The sequence below is a fragment of the Xenopus tropicalis genome, chromosome 6 (genome assembly GCF_000004195.4).
Source record: "Xenopus tropicalis strain Nigerian chromosome 6, UCB_Xtro_10.0, whole genome shotgun sequence".
Taxonomy (NCBI): domain Eukaryota; kingdom Metazoa; phylum Chordata; class Amphibia; order Anura; family Pipidae; genus Xenopus; species Xenopus tropicalis.
In genome coordinates, this window is record NC_030682.2 from 29,986,511 (window position 1) to 30,003,159 (window position 16,649).

At 35.8% G+C, this 16,649-nt stretch overlaps 1 protein-coding gene across 2 annotated transcripts in view; it reads left to right on the plus strand.

The window, feature by feature from the left end:
• Positions 1-16,649, plus strand: part of LOC100488559 (probable assembly chaperone of rpl4) — a 223,051-nt gene that overhangs the window by 59,793 nt on the left and 146,609 nt on the right. Inside the window, exon 8 of one of the 2 annotated variants that reach the window (XM_018094800.2) lies at positions 6,769-6,837. The exons of the other annotated variant lie outside the window; for it this stretch is intronic. Coding sequence (XP_017950289.1) covers positions 6,769-6,837 — 69 coding nt within the window. The remainder of the gene's footprint in view (positions 1-6,768; positions 6,838-16,649) is intronic. 2 annotated transcript variants of the gene reach the window in all.

Genomic DNA, 16,649 nt, shown 5'->3' on the forward strand with positions numbered 1-16,649 from the left:
TTTATACTTACCATTCTTTTTCACATGGAACCTTTGTTTCCTTTAAAGGAGAAGGAAAATTTAAGTCAATGGGGGGGGGAGGTGCCAAAATTTTAGGCACCCCTAGTGATTAAGATCACTTATCTGATATACTGGGATGGTGCTTCTGTTTGCTAAAAATGCACGGCCCAGGGTATTTCTGCATTAGATTATTGTCACCATCTTCTTCAGAGACTTCCATCTTTTTTTTCTGGTTTGGGCTGGCTCATGTGCAGTAGAGTGAAAGCCAAACTAAAGGTGGCCATAAACTGTAAGATCTGCTCATTTGGCGAGGTCGCTAAGCGAGCGGATCTTCTTCTGATGTGCCCACCTACGGATGGGTGATATCGGTCTAATTCGGTCGCTTGGCCCTAGGGCATTGGTGCTGTTGGATCGGGACCTCATCAACGAGCTGGCGCCGTCCCCTATCCGACAGAAAAATAAAACCTGCCCGATCGAGATCTGCTCAATTTTAGGCAAGATGTTGATTGGGGAGGCCTATCGGTGGTGCCCATACACTGGCAGATTAGCTGCCAAATGAGTCTAAAGTACCGAAATCGGCCACCTTTAGAAACTAAAAATTGTCTCTTTCACTCTGGTAAGCATGTACACACCTGAATCCCAATGAAAAGAAGATAGAAGAGGAAGAAAGATAGCTGGGGTCACTGTGTCTAACATTTGGCACCCCTCGTTGATTTATACTTCACTTTAAATAGTTTTAGTGCAATTGTTGCTTTAGGTTTTTGTGACTTTGGCATCATTTTAAATTTCCACCTGTTGCTGTGCTTCATTAGCTCACTAGCTGAGGGCACTACACTTGGGTTTCCCAAGTCTCCCGAGGTTGGTTAATATTCAGAAGTACCCTGCTGTTCTCAGTGTCGAGTACAAAACTGTCCTTGGAGAGTTGGCGAGAGGTGAAAGTTTATACAGTAGATGCTGGGCCAAGCAAACTCCCTTCACATTGTGCATGAGTGCTGTTCAGATGCTAAGGAGAGCATTAATGTAATTGCTAGGTTAGACTCTGACTTCTGAATTCATGTTTATTTAAAAATATTCTCATTGCAAACAAGTATATCCTTATCATTTGCTCCCTCCTGAGTTGAAAGCAGTACTCTGTTTCTGCTATTGGCACAAAGCTGTGACCTGCAGCACCAGCCCTCTCCTGGAACTAACGATGTCTCATTGATTGAAAAGCACTCGAAATGCGAATTCATCTCTTCAAAACTGCACATCAAAAGCAAGTCCTCATTTTAGCCTCAAATCTCCATCTCCCACTGGTCTAAATTAAGTGCTCAAATTAAATGAACGCCTAAGGCTTTTAGTACCTAATCTCTCACATTTAGAACAGAGATTACGATCCTGTACAATGTAACGGTACTTAACCATTTCAAGTTTATTTAACCTTAAATAGCTAAGGTTAAGTACAAGTATCAGATATTGGCACTTTTTAGAACCCCAGATGAAACAGAACACAGTATGCAGTAAATGCAATAGGAGTCTAATATATGTTTGTTATTGTATATAGACATTCTCTGAATGCGTACCTTGAAACGATCTGGATGCCTGTTGTTTTATTTGCTTGTATAAATACACGTTTCTTTAGTGAATTGTATGAACATGAATAGCATGTGAGCCGTTCTTACCATAATGACTCACTTGAAAGGATATGTTTGAATATAGTCTAGACACAAACACCCCAGCACCGCAGTAATTCTGAACCTTGGCAAGTCAGAAAGAAAAATTGAACCACTGTAACTGAAAAAGAAGCCATTTTTCCCCCACGCACATTAAAAGTTAATCTATAAATAAAAGTAATTTCACTATTCATTTTTCCCTTTCTGTCGAGCTGAATGTAAATCCTGCTGTTTAATAAAATTCTTATTAATTCGGTAACTTATATCAAGAAAATGGATTTCCGGCTCAGAAATTCTCAGTTTACCACACAATTCTGCACGCTTTGCATTTGAGACAGGTCGCTGAGACTTTGTAATGCTTTGCAGCCTTACAAAATTACCAACAAGACTCTGTATTTTCATAATGACCCGCAGAGCTGGGTAGATACTGCTTAGCACAACATTTGCAAGTCATAGGCTATTTACCACCAACCTTATGTTCTTTTTTCCCTAGTGCACCGTGAAGAAAGAAAAAGTTTCTTTGCTTGTTTGCTTATTTTTCAGAAATTTAGTTTTGTGTCCCTGATGTACAGATATGCTTTAGCAATTTCATACTGTAATACATACTGTAATACATATGCCTTGGAAGAGATAGCAAATTAATTACAAATAAACTTGTTTTCCCCAAAATAACATATACAGGCTGGAGAAAATGCATTGTCTCACAGTTTTTTATAGGAATGAATCAAAGCCGCACCTGTAGTTTATCTTTTAAAAAATGCTTTAAACATAAACTATATCAATTCTAGAAAGTTGCTACACCAGTCTTTCTTTGAAAAATAGTGCAGGAATAAACTTATATCTTAGATACAGGCATATCTAGTAAAACTGGATAAGATAAGTCCTTATGCACTTTTATTAACCATAAGGTATCAATGCATTTTTACAAAAGACATGCACCAATTTCTTCCATTCGAATTTCTTCCATTACATGTCGTTGGATTTCACCATTTGTCTTAAATTCTTGCCAAACTCTGATGTAAACACAATACTATAAGTTTGTACCAGAATGGTTTTATGAGTAACAGAACTTGCCAGACTAATTTATTTGCATTTTATGAGGAGGTAAACAGGAGCCTCAATGCTGGAATGGCAGTGGATGTCATCTACTTTCTACTTGGACTTTAATAAAGCATTTGATACAGTACCGAACAAAAAGTTAATAATAAATTGAGGAATATTGGTTTGGGACAAAATATTTGTACTTGGATAGAGAACTGGCTGAAGGATAGATTGCAAAGAGTGGTGGTAAATGGAACATTTTCTGTTTGGACCAGTGTTGTTAGTGGAGTACCGCAGGGGTCAGTCCTTGGTCCTTTGCTCTTTAACTTGTTTATTAATGACCTGGAGGTGGGCATAGACAGTACTGTTTCTATTTTTGCTGATGATAATTGTGCAAAACTATAAGTTCCATGCATGATGCTGCCGCTTTGCAGAGCGATTTGACAGAATTGGAAAACTGGGCAGCAAAAAACAAAATGAGGTTTACTGTTTAAAAGTGCAAAGTTATGCACTTTGGTAGAAATAATATAAATGCAAGTTATACACTAAATTGTAGTGTGTTGGGGGTATTCTTAATTGAGAAGGATCTGGGGATTTTTTTTTAGATAACAAGTTGTCTAATTCCAGGCAATGTCATTCAGTGACTACCAAAGCAAATAAAGTTCTAAGGCCACCCATTTAGATTGGAGGAACGGAACTTTCATATGAAACAGTGTAGATGGTTATTCACGGTGAGGGCAGTGAGGTTGGGGAATGCCCTTCCTAGTGATGTTGTAATGGCAGACTCTGTTAATGCCTTTAAGAGTTTATCTGTGTGCTAGGTTTACTTGGAAGGATTGAATTTGCTGGTCTTTTTTCAACCCAACATGACTATATAACTATGTAAATACTTTTATAATTAGTGCACCCAATGTACACCAAGCTTTACTCAATTTTTTTGGTGTAAAATTAAATACACACTTTCAGTAATATGAGACTTATCATCCATATATATATATATATATATATATTATGGTGCATTATTTTGTACCAATGAAGGTAAAATAATCTAAATTTTAAATGTTAATTTTTTTTCCTATTTTGAAAAAAGCACAAAATTCAAATGTGTGCTTTTTATCGAAAAAAGGAATGAAAAAGTAAAAAATGTAGTTGTTTAGAAGTGTGAAAAAACAACTTGAACATAGCAAAATCCTACCCCATTCTACACTGCCATATTTCAAATGAAAAATAGCTTGAATTTTGAACTGACTTCTTTATGAATTCCCACGTTTAAGATGCACATTGTTTATAATTTGAGGGTTTTTTTTGCACTTAATAAATCTCAAATATTTAAGTTTTTAGAAACTCAGATTAAAATTTTTCTTTTCCTCGAAAAACTCAAATTAAAGTAATCTGTCATCTATCTGGTTATTTCACGGAAATAGAGCCTGGACAGAATGCTAGAAAGACTTTACGGCACTTACTCTGGTGTTCATGTTTGGAGTCATCCTGGAATTTTTTTTTTTTTTTTAAATAAAAATTGATACTTTTATTGAATAGAGTAACATTACAATGATTAGAAATTATAGTCAACTCAATGATGTCATAATGTTTCTTTTTATTTCATACAACTCTTCTGTTTCTTAAAGTTTAAATTCACGCTCCATCTGCAGGAAATCCAACTCTTCTAGCAATCAGTTTTTGAAAATATTTAGGGAAATTTTAACCTACAGCTTCTGTGGTGAAGCTCTGACTGGAGAAGCTTTTCCCACAAGAGCACAACATTGGGGTTTGCTGATTGGGTTGGCCTGTTCATTAAAGAGTATTTTAAAATACTGTTCTTTATTAAATATATACCTTTGTATTATTGTTCATGTTGTATGTTTTTAATATTGATTAAGATCTACTGTGGCCTTAACATATCCTGTGGCTTCCTTGGACCCCCCTGCATGAATACTGTTGCTTCCTGTATTTTTTTTCACACTGTTAATTTACAGGAGGCAGCTTATCCATGCCCCTTTAATCCTCTTGTCAAAATAGTGTACATGCTGTGCTGAGAGCTTGGAAAAAGGTCAGTCAGCCCACCCCTGGTGACCGTTAAAATTTTTGGGCGGCACTGAAAACTCTAGGCTAATTAACCCAGAGTTTGATCTAAATAGCTGCATGGCAAGAGTTATAGTTCATATCATTTGATTGTATTTAGATACAGGTATGGGATCCCTTATCCGGAAACCCGATATCCAGAAAGCTCCGAATTACAGAAAGGCCGTCTCCCATAGACTCCATTTTTGAATCAAATAATTCAGATTTTTAAAATTGATTTCCTTTTTCTCTGTAAAAATAAAACAGTGCTTTGTATTTGATCCTTGTATTTGAACTAAGATATAATTAATCCTTACTGGATGCAAAATAATCCTATTGGATTTAATTAATGATTTTTTAGTAGACTTAAGGTATGAAGATCCAAATTACGGAAAGACCCCTTATCTGGAATACCCTTGGTCCCGAGCATTCTGGATAATGGGTCCTATACCTGTATTTCTTGTAATTTCCCCAAAAATTAAAAATTGTAAGGTCATGACATTTACTGACGAATACCAAGTAGATTGTGGTCACAACTATTTGTTCCCCAAGCTCCATAGGCTTTCTGCTAAGTCTGCACTGTGGTACCACGCTTTATCTAACTGACCTAACTGATCCACAGTTGATGATAAAAAGTAAATTTAGCGGATTTGGAGACTGAATGAAAAATAATTCTTAAGTGCAAGAGAATTAACATTTTGAAGAGAAAATTTCATCAAACAAATGAAAATGTGAATGGCATTAAGGAATCGTCTAGTAAATAGGTCCGATGATGTAAACGTGTTATGTCTAAAGATTAATAGGAAAGTAGATTGATACACGTGACATAATTCATTGGGTTGAGATAAAAATATATAAAAAAAAAAATACTATCCATCATGTTCAACCCTTCTACATGACACACACACACTGTCTCCTAATTTAAAAAGAAATAACTGTAGCCCTTGAGATAACTGTAGATCTTGATATTTTGTTGTCCAAAAAGATATCCAAACCCCTCATAAAGGAATAAAGGGATCTGCCACCATAATATCTTTGCAGGGCTTTAATAATTCTGGGGGTGCTGGTTTTCTTTTCAGAGTGGAAAAAGATCCCCCGCTCTCTGTTTATAATGGGCTCTAATTTACTAATAAAGAGTAATCATGTCCCCTCGCACCCACCTTTTCTCATGTTTATTTCTTCCATTCCCTGTGCCAGATCAGTTGTATGTCTCTACGCTATTTCCAGCCCATTTATATTCTTTTTAAGGACTGGAGCCCAAAACTGCACTGCATACTAGGCCCTACCTAGGCCCTACTTTCATCCCATGAGTCAATTAGATAGACAGATAGATAGATAGATAGATAGCATAAAAACAGCCTATCTATCTATCTATCTATCTATCTGTCATCTCTCTATCTATCTATCTATCTATCTGTCATCTCTCTATCTACATATATAAAATGAAAACTCAGGCTTGCACTCCTTAAAGGATATGCCAACCCCCAAAATAATTTTTAACCTAACAAAGGAAAACATATTTTCAAGCAACTTTCCAATGTAAATTCATTAAAAAATTTTAGTCTGTTAAAAGTTATTTGTAAATGGAATTGCTTTTGAAAGCTGCATTTGCTGAACTCCTGGTTGTCTGCTGCCTTGTGTTACATTGTTTTAAATGCCAGAGCCCCCAGTACAGGGAATAGAAAAGGACAGGCAAACACTACTTCTAATAGCAATTATAAATACAAACCATTGCAAATTTGTAATGAATGTATATTGCAAAGTTGCTTAGAATTATGTTTTCTTTTATTAGGCAAAAAATAATATTTTGGGTTGACTGGCTTGTCCTTTAAAAATATACCACATTCCTGGAATATTATTACAAAAACCTGTAGCACTCCGGGGAGATGTGCGCATGTAGAATTATTTACTGAAATTACTGTACATTTTTCTGTTGATTGCTTTGAATACTAACTTGCTTTAAATGTCATTGCCTGCATATTATAATTTCTAATAATAGTTTCTTTCCCTCCAGTCTGCGTTACCTCCATATGAATCCAGAATCACTACAGCAAAATTACTGACAGAAGCAGAAGAATTTGAGGTAGGTGCATCCCCCCCCAAGTGCTCAGTTTCACAACGTCTTCGTTTCCATTTTATTATCACACTCAGTTTCTATAGCATGAAAGTCAGACTCCTGAAAAGGCAGCTGTTCTAAAAGTTTCGGTCTGGTTATCCTAGGGTTTTCACATCTGCCAGCTTTCTTAGCCGGGCAGGGGGCGGGAAGAGGCGGGCTGTGACATCATGGGGTGGGGAAGAGGCGAATCTGTGACATCACTGGGTGGGGAAGAGGCGGATCTGTGACATCACTGGGGCAGGGCTATGACAGTGATCGCATATCAATGTTAGTAGTCCTGTCTGGATTTCCTAACTTGGGAAACCGGGCAGGAGGTTTTGACCCGGACAGCCCTTCCGAAAACCGGGCTGTCCGGGTCAAAACCTGCCAGGTGCAACCCTAGGTTACCCTGAGAAAGTGGCTTGGCAAAATTGGTAATCATTTCTTTTAAAGCATATAATGAAAATGCAAGAAACTGTTTCTGGAATATCTGATTTATATTTTTTGCTTGAGTTCTACCTACAGCCATGGGTCAGTGTGAGTTAACCACATTCTCTAAATTGGTCTCTATGTCATGTTAAAAGTAAAACAAGAAACTACAGGAACCACAATTGCGAATTATATTAGTATCACTTATTATTATTGAATTGTTACCAAAAGAATTTCCATTTAACTAAATCTCCTACTGTGCAGTAGGTTATAGTACGGTCACTGTAAACAAGCTTCAAAGGGAATTGCATTATTATTTTTCTATCAGCTTATATATCCACATATATAGCCAGACTGCTTTGTATTATGATAACCTTGAATTACATTGTTTGCTCTCTTTTGCTTTTTATCATGATACAGTTCTTGTTTTTCCCTAACAAGTTGCTAAATGCCCTCACATGTTCCCTTTACTTTGATATTACTATTTTAATTGCAGTATTAAAAACTGACAGTTGTGTTCTTTTGAAGTAACAGCTATGGTAGTTTAATTTGTATAAATAGGAAAAGTTTCCCTATTACTATTTGGTATTCAAAGAAAATGCCTTAAAAAGGCCAGAAATCTTTTGGTGCAAAAAATGAACGAGCAACAGCCGTCAGTAAGACTTAACACACCCACATTCACCATACAGCAACAGGAAGAACTCATAAGTCAAGAATCCCTGTCATAAATGTTTCTTGGTAGCAGACTGTTGGACTAGTGTAACCGAGTTGATGGTTGGTTTGGTTCTCGAGCTACAGTTCCTGCATGGGGAAATATTCTTTTTTTTTCATGGAGATCAGATCAATGAAAGTTTGGCCAATATGTTTTAGATATTTAGGGGCCTATTTATTAAAGTACGGCAGGTACGAATTACAAACAATTCTTTTCTGCGACTTTTTCGGATTTTGCGACAAAACTTGTTCGACAAAATGCAGAGTGCCATTGATTCCTATGGGAGGCTTCCAAAATCATGCACCGAAGGATCAAAGTCAAAAAGGTTTTCCTGCTGTTTACGATCAATCGGATACGAAACTTTTGTGACTTTCGTATCGCCAATACGATTTTATCGTGACTAATACGATTTTATCGTAAGCATTTTCGTGAGATTTGTGATCATCAGAAATGATCGTATTTAATCAGAATTTTCCCCAATTCGGGATTCAAACTCATACTTTGATGAATAGACCCCCTTAGACTTAGGGGCACATTTACTAAGCAATTATGAGATAAAGTCAGATTTTTTCTTACCTCTAGATAAGTCCGGCTTATGACTCCTCTAGTTACATGGGAGTAGGAGAAACAACAGCGTATCTAAAAGTAGCTCTATGATGTAGTGCTAGCTCCTTCTGAAAGCTCAGACTCAGGCACAATGCACTGAGATGGCGCCTACACATTAATATTACAACCAGAAAAACAAATTTATTGGTTCAAAAATAAAATTTTAAATAGTAGAATAAATAATTTGCAATGTGAACAGTGTAATATAGTAATAAAAATAGTAAAATCAGGACAGAATCCCTTTATATGACATTTATATGACTTGGCAAGCTTTCAGAGTTTTACATTAGAGTTTTTCTTGTTCTTTTCACATAATTAATATTGAAAATGTCTGTCTTTTAAACATAATTCAAATACATGATTTTAAGCTTTTTAAGCGCAAAAAGAAAAGATAGGAATGTTGATCCCCCATCCCCCATATTGCATTGGGGGCATCCTGACCTGATGATAGGAATAGAAAGACAAAGTTCTGTTATGCTCTGTAAGTACTATATTTTAATCCTACTGTTTGTCGCTATAGTAGTTGTATTTTTATTAGAAAAGTTTATATAAAATATGGAAAATGTAAAAAAAAAATGTTTTTGTTGCATTCTGCTTATTTTGGGATCATTCTTGGCACAGTTTTATGTAGGTGGTAAATATTTTGGGTGGCATTAAAAATAAAGAGATAACGGTATAATTCTTGTTTTCCAAACTGTATGACATAATGTACAATAGGTTTAAAAAAAAAAAAAAAAAAAATCTATGTGTTTTAAAATATATACATGGCCAGTTTTTAAAACTGTCCATAATTCAGGGCTACCTAAAGAGGGTTAATTGGGAAATATCTGCTTCCTTGATTTATTTTTTCATGAAGATAAAGTTTTTGCTTTTTCCAATATATATAAATTACAAATTCTAGCAAATCAAACTTTAACCAAACATAGGCATAATTGACACTGCACTCCTTGTTTGCATTGTTTATTTTTGTTGTTTTTTTTATTATCTTTTTATTGAGTTTTAATTATATAAAGAGAAATAGAGAAGCCAAAAAAGGATAGTGCAAGAGAGGAAAAAAGGAAATTATAACCTCAAGGAAATAACAAAGGTGATGATGAGTATTGGAAACAAATGATGCAATAATCAGAAAATCCGAGGTCACACCATCATTCACAGGTCATATTACGTATGGTTTACTTCCCCTTAATGTGATCTTTGACCAGATTTTTTGGAAATTCTCTATGGTATCATGCTTAAGAGCAGTAAGATAGTCCATTCTACATATATATCTTATTCTCTCCAGAAAGTCTAATTCTGTAGGGGGTGTATTGGCTTTCCAGGCATTTGCTATTGCCCCTCTTCCTGTGGTTAGTACAGGTATGGGATCCCTTATGGAAACCCATTATCCAGAAAGCTCCGAATTATGGAAAGCCCATCTCCCATAGACTCCATTTTAACTAAATAATTCAGAATTTTAAAACTGATTTCTTTTTTCTTTGTAGTAATAAAACAGTCCCTTGTAATTGATCCCAACTAAGATATAAATAATCCTTACTGGATGCAAAACAATCCTATTGGGTTTAATTAATGTTTTATTGATTTTTTAGTAGACTTAAGGTATGGGGATCCAAATTACGGAAAGACCCCTTATCCAGAATGTCCTTGGTCCCGAGCATTCTGGATAATGGATCCTATACCTGTATACTATTTATTTAGCGCTGGGTCGCATTTTGCACATTGGGTACTTCATCTTTTGCATTGTTTATTAATCCCTGTGTACAGGTATAGGACCCATTATCCAGAATGCTCGGGACCAAGGGTATTCCGGATAAGGGGTCTTTCCGTAATTTGGATCTCAATACCTTAAGTCTACTAAAAAATCAATAAAACATTAATTAAACCAAATAGGATTGTTTTGCATCAAACAAGTATTAATTAAATCTTAGTTGGAATCAATTACAAGGTACTGTTTTATTTCTACATAGAAAAAGAAAATCAGTTTTAAAATTCTGAATTATTTGATTAAAATGGATTCTATGGGAGACGGGCGTTCCGCAATTCGGAGCTTTCTGGATAACGGGTTTCCGGATAAGGGGTCCCGGATAAGGGGTCCGATACCTGTATTATAGCCTACCTGTTTAAAAAAAATCAGCTTCATTCTTCAATGACCACTATATGTTTCTCTCTCTCTTTCTTTCTTTCTTTCTTTCTTTCTTTCTATATATATGTATATATATATATAGTTATTATTACATGCATTCTCTTCTTTGTTTTATACGTTCAGCTAGTAAATATGAATTACCCAAGGTTTCCTTTTATAGTGCTATTTGGAATACCCAGGAGAGCCATAAGCAGCCTCTAAGATCAATCATAAGCCTAAGCTTTTTAGAGGATTAGAAAATCATGTATATAATGTAACTTTATATTTCACCATAACATTGTCACATTAAATAAACTGCCATATTTTATGACTATAAACTAGCAGAGGAGAATGCTGTTTCCTAACATTAATTGATTTAACTTTTACTATCATGATTTATGTACAGTTCTGTTTTATTACGCATTGATTGTGCATTTATTACCCTTGCAGTCTTGAAAACTTTAGCAAATACAAAATCCACAAAGGTATGCCATTTTTATTTCACTTATATTCCCCTAGGCACATTAACAGGAAGCTACACAAGAAACTTCAAAAGGAAAAAGTGGCTTATAACTTCTTGATTACCAAAAAAACTGCAATCTCCATAACCCCCAATTCCCTGCACACGTGATGTCAATATGGAAAGGAACATCACAATGCAATGCAATGTGGGTTATGTAGTTCCCGTATGCTGTCTGTAAGTTGTGGATAAGTTGTCACAATTTTTAACATCAGTGTTTTAGTCTCTCCTCCCCTGCCAGGATTTCAAATGATGCAGAAAGAGAAGAGCTGGATTTTAGAATAAAAAATAGTATTTATTCATACTTTTTGAGGGAACAGATTACAGTGATAGGTATGTAAAGGTTTCTGTGTTGTATGGGGCTCTTTAACAAATTTTGGTTCTGAAGCTGGAGGTCCCCTTTAAAGGAGAGGAGAAGGAAAGGTAAAAACTAAGTAAGCTTTATCAGAAAGGTCTATGAAAATACAGCCATAAGCACTCAATGAAAAGCTGCACTGAGTCCTCTATCTAAAGAAACACAGGCTTTCTTGTCTCCTTCTTTGCAAACATGTTCATCGGTATCAGACTTCCTCTCTCAGAAAATTCCTTCATTTCTGGTTCCAGAGTCTGCCCAGCTCTCCCCTCTCTCCCTTCTCCTGCTCCCCCCTCCCATAAGAATTTATAAAACTTTCTCCCCCCTCCCTTAGGAATGTGTGATCTGAGCTACCAGCAGCCAGAGTTACAGCAGGAAGCTACAAAAACCAAGCTACAAATGGCAGCTGCGATCTTAAACAAACTGAGGGAGCTGCTAGGGTTCTTTACTCAGGTATGGTAAGGCTTTCTGCAGAATAAATATAGTGTTCTAGGTGGCACTAATGTGGCGAATCTATTGGCAGTAAAATGCCAAAATGACTTTCCTTCTCTTTAAACAGTGACGTGCTCTCATAAACCAGAAAAACGCACATAGGATTTTCAGGAATCTCGCATCACAGTATATGTATCTAAAGATCAAAAATTCTCATTTTATTCACGTCTCAGAAAATCCTCTTGTCAGACTGTGCAATACCTGAATCTTAATGACTGGCTCTAATCCCAGACTTCCTAGCAATGCACATGTTCTTTAGATATGTATCCAAGAGACAACTCTCAGCAACAAACTCATTGATCTATTGCTCACTCTGAAATTTAGATTTGTGTCTTCACAAGCTAGAAATATCAATAGCAAGGGATCACCTGTGTGTGTTTCCTTAACATGCCTCAATGGAATTTTCTCAGCAAGCAACAATAATTTAAAAGTGTGGGTATCTAAAAATATCTTAAAGGTGAACAAAATAACATTAGTCATATGAAGATTGATGCACCGGGTCCTGCAAAAGTGTCACATTGCAGCTCATTAACTGGTAATTAAACAATTTGAAGTGTACTTTGGAAGCCTGCCTCACATATATTTTTCTCCAGTCCATATTTTGAAGAATGTTCCATTTTCAGGAATAAATGTAATGTATTTTATAGAGTAAAAAGATTATTTACAGCAAACCTTGAAAGATAAGTTAAATCTTATACAGGTATAGGACCCATTATGCAGAATGCTCGAGACCAAGGGTATTCCGGGTAAGGGGTCTTTCTGTAATTCGGATCTCCATACCTTAAGTCTGCTAAAAAAATAATTTAAACAGTAATTAAACCCAATAGGATTGTTTTGCCTCCAATAAGGATTAATTATATCTTAGTTGGGATCAAGTACAAGGTACTGTTTTATTATTACAGAGAAAAAGGAAATCAGTTTTAAAATTCTGAGTCATTTGATTAAAATGGAGTCTATGGGAGACAGGCTTTCCGTAATTTGTAGCTTTCTGGATAACGGGTTTCCACATAACAAATCCCATACCTGTAATAGAATTTAATGCAGATGTGCCTTTGGATTACTAAGGAAACTTTTTTTTCTATGGCTTTTAGAAGGATCATTATCGTATTAAATTCTGATCCACAAGTATGGGGTTTAATTGTGGGAAAGTAAATTCTGACCCCACTGGAATTTTTATTAATGAAAGAAGCATAGACCTTTGAGAAATCATTCAGAAAGTTCAAGGTAAATTTTCTAAACATATTGTACGTAATTAGCTGCCCTTAAAGACTACAGCGGTGAGGAGAAGTTTACTGAAAAAAGTTATTAGACTTTATATTGGATTTGATTTGATTTGGAGTGTTTGGAATTTACTTTTCATTTAGGAGCTTAGGAACTCTGTTCATTCTAACTTTGTACATTAATATTCTAGTGTTTTACTGCACAATATTAGTTTGGAATTATTACTATAATCGTGAGAATGATATTGCTGGCTTTTTGTACTAATTTGTTAAAGATTTTCTAAATCATTTTACGTGCAGATTTCCCTTTGGGATAATTTAGTTTGCTGTCTCATTGTAGTCTATAGGTATTTTTCGTTGAGACAGCTCAGCTATTACTCATCTATTCAATAAGAATAAGTACAGATTAATTGCTGTAGTTTTAAATGCTCAGCACGAGAAGCCACTTTTAACTTTGTATTGTGAGTTCCTCTTCTCACCTTCCTTCCATGGGTATTTTAACATGTTTCTAGACATATATGCTGCGGACAGTATAGAGAAGATCAACATGTGGATGTTAATGCACCTCGAATAAATATTTGAGAGCACCTCACTTTGGCATTCATCAAGTACAGACTCCATTTTGTTTTTGTTCTCTTGTACTTGTTCTCTTGTATTGGTGGAAGAAGAGACCAGGCAGTCTACCCAGTAATCCTTACTTGTATGTATAGTGAAGGTTCTTTTCCGGTGCTTGTGGAAACATGGTCTTGATTTACATTAGTTCTATGCTGCCATTTTCATGATGCTATATCTGCATCACTGCGTTTAATTTAGAAACCTTCGTAAATTGTGCTAACTGCATTTTAGCTTTGTCCAGCTTATGGTGTTTTATAGATAGTTGATATACTGAAAAATAAATGTTTATTGACAATGGTTAACAAAAAAAAGCTTGATGTGAACCTTCCTGTTCATTACAAGGATAAAACTTTTTTCTTCATCCATCCCAGACGCTTTAGTTGACCTGCTTAAAGCAATGCAAGGGTATACCTGTTAATGTAATAAACCCATCTTAATGTGGTCACTTCTCTGTAATATGAAAAGAGCAGTTATATAAAATCTGTTGCTTACTAACACTTTCATTTTACTTACAACGCTGGGTGCAAAAGGGGACTTGATGGCTTCTTCATTGATGGATACTTAGCGAGCATGGATAGAGCTGTGCTTCGGCAGATGTTCGCTGTGATTTGATCACCAGTGCACCATGTTCTTGTGGTCGACATGAGTTGCCCACTGTGGCGCCTGTTCACAATCTGCTGACAACATTTTCTGCCTTTGCGTGCTGAGTTGTGAAGACTGCGTCGTGCTGAGTAAATGCATAATCACTCTCACCTCAGCAGGAATAGGGCTGCTCGGAAGTGTCAGGTGGTGACCAGCTGAGGCGTATAGCATAGGGGAGCACTGATGGTGGAAAAAGGATCACGAGGATCAAGCAACTAAACCGTTTTCCCTGTATATGGTGCAACAGTTGCCTTGATTTTGAAACAAGAACTTATTTTTAAGATCACACTTAGGAATGCTAATAATCTTGTAAGGAAATTGCAGTTTCAAGATGTGTAGTAGGTTGAGTAAACAAGTGTGCCCATAACTAGCATATATTTTTAAAAAATCCTGTTTTGGATAATCAAAAACATATTTTTCAACGTGACTTCTTTAAGCAGATTTCTATATTGCAGATATTGCTAAAACATTTTATTATAATTTTTGAAATATGACTGCTTATTGATCAGTGTGCTGAGTTACAAATCATCCACCCTATTTTATGTCTTCCAGCCTCTGAGTGTGGGAAGGATCATGCTTTTATTCCAAACTATCCCATAGGAATATTTAAATAGCTAAACCACAATCATAGTAATTAATTATAATCAGTTCCAGAGGCTCTAGCCACAGAAATAACAGTAAAATGAGGAACAACCAGGAAAACTGTAAAAATGAGATATATCAAACATTTAAACTATAAATTGTTTTGGTTTTGCATTTTTTCTTTTAATCTTTGAATGAAATTAGAGTTGTCTACATTAACAAAAATTAAGTTACAGAGACACTTTCCTGCTTAGTCGTTGTTATAAGGGCCCATTTCCCACTGATACTGGCCATAAAAAGCTGATGCTATTGCAGTTCTTGTCTGTAGACAACATTTACATTTATCATAGCCAAGGTAAATGGTATTGAAGCTCATTTACATGCTCAAAACTATGATCAAAGATCTACAGGGAAAGAAAGCATGGTGCACATAACATCATTTTTGTTATTAATGTACCTTCCATTCTCTGGAATTCACTCCCACAAACTGTCAGACTTTCTCCCAATCTCTCTGCCTTCAAGAGATCTCTAAAAACACATTTATTCAGAGAAGCTTACCCTAATCTAGTTTAGCAATACCCTGTGCCACATCTCTCACAACCCTTGTCATGCCCATTCCCACACCTTGTGTCTCAACCCTTTCTCCTTGTAGATTGTAAGCTCTTTTGGGCAGGGCCCTCTTCACCTCTTGTTTCGGTTATTGATTGCTTTATATGTATGTCCAATGTATGTAACCCACTTATTGTACAGCGCTGCGGAATATGTTGGCGCTTTATAAATAAATGTTAATGTTAAAAATGTTAATGGCAGTTTGGTGATTAACATTGCTGCCTTGCTAATATTGAGAGTTTGCTGCCAACTGGAGCTCTCTACTTGTATGTTGTATGTTCCCCCATGCTTCTGTTTCCCTCACACTTTAGAAACATACAGGCTTACTGGCCTCTGACGTAATTGAACCAAGTGTATATATGTGAATGTCATAAAGATATTCGACTGTAAGCTTTATTGGGGCATTGTTGTTGCTATATTGAAAGATAAAGATTTGTAAAGAAAAAAAAATGTTAGAGGAGTTCCATTCAAAACATTTTTTAAACTAAATTTAAGCAACTTTCCAATGTACATTGAATGCACATTTTCAGTGGTTTTAAAATTATTCATAAATGTAATTGCAACTGGAAATTGTATTTAGTAGTGATAAGTCTAAAGTAACTGGTCTAAGTCTAAAGTAATCTTGAAAATGTTTCAGATCTCATCTGCCCAGTCTCTTCAGTTTAGCCGAGTGGTAGGCTTTTAAAACTGGTAAGGGTAATACATTAATCAACTTCCAATCACAGTTCCGTTGAATTTATTTAGTAAGGTGTTCTGAAGATTACTCGAAAAGTCCAGTTGATCCAGTTACTAGATTCTCATGCTCTGGATGAATGAAAATCTTCATAGGCAACGGAGAGCTGTATTTGTATGTCCTGTTCTATTATTTCCCTCCTGGGGAACAAGGTTGTAGTAGCCAGCTG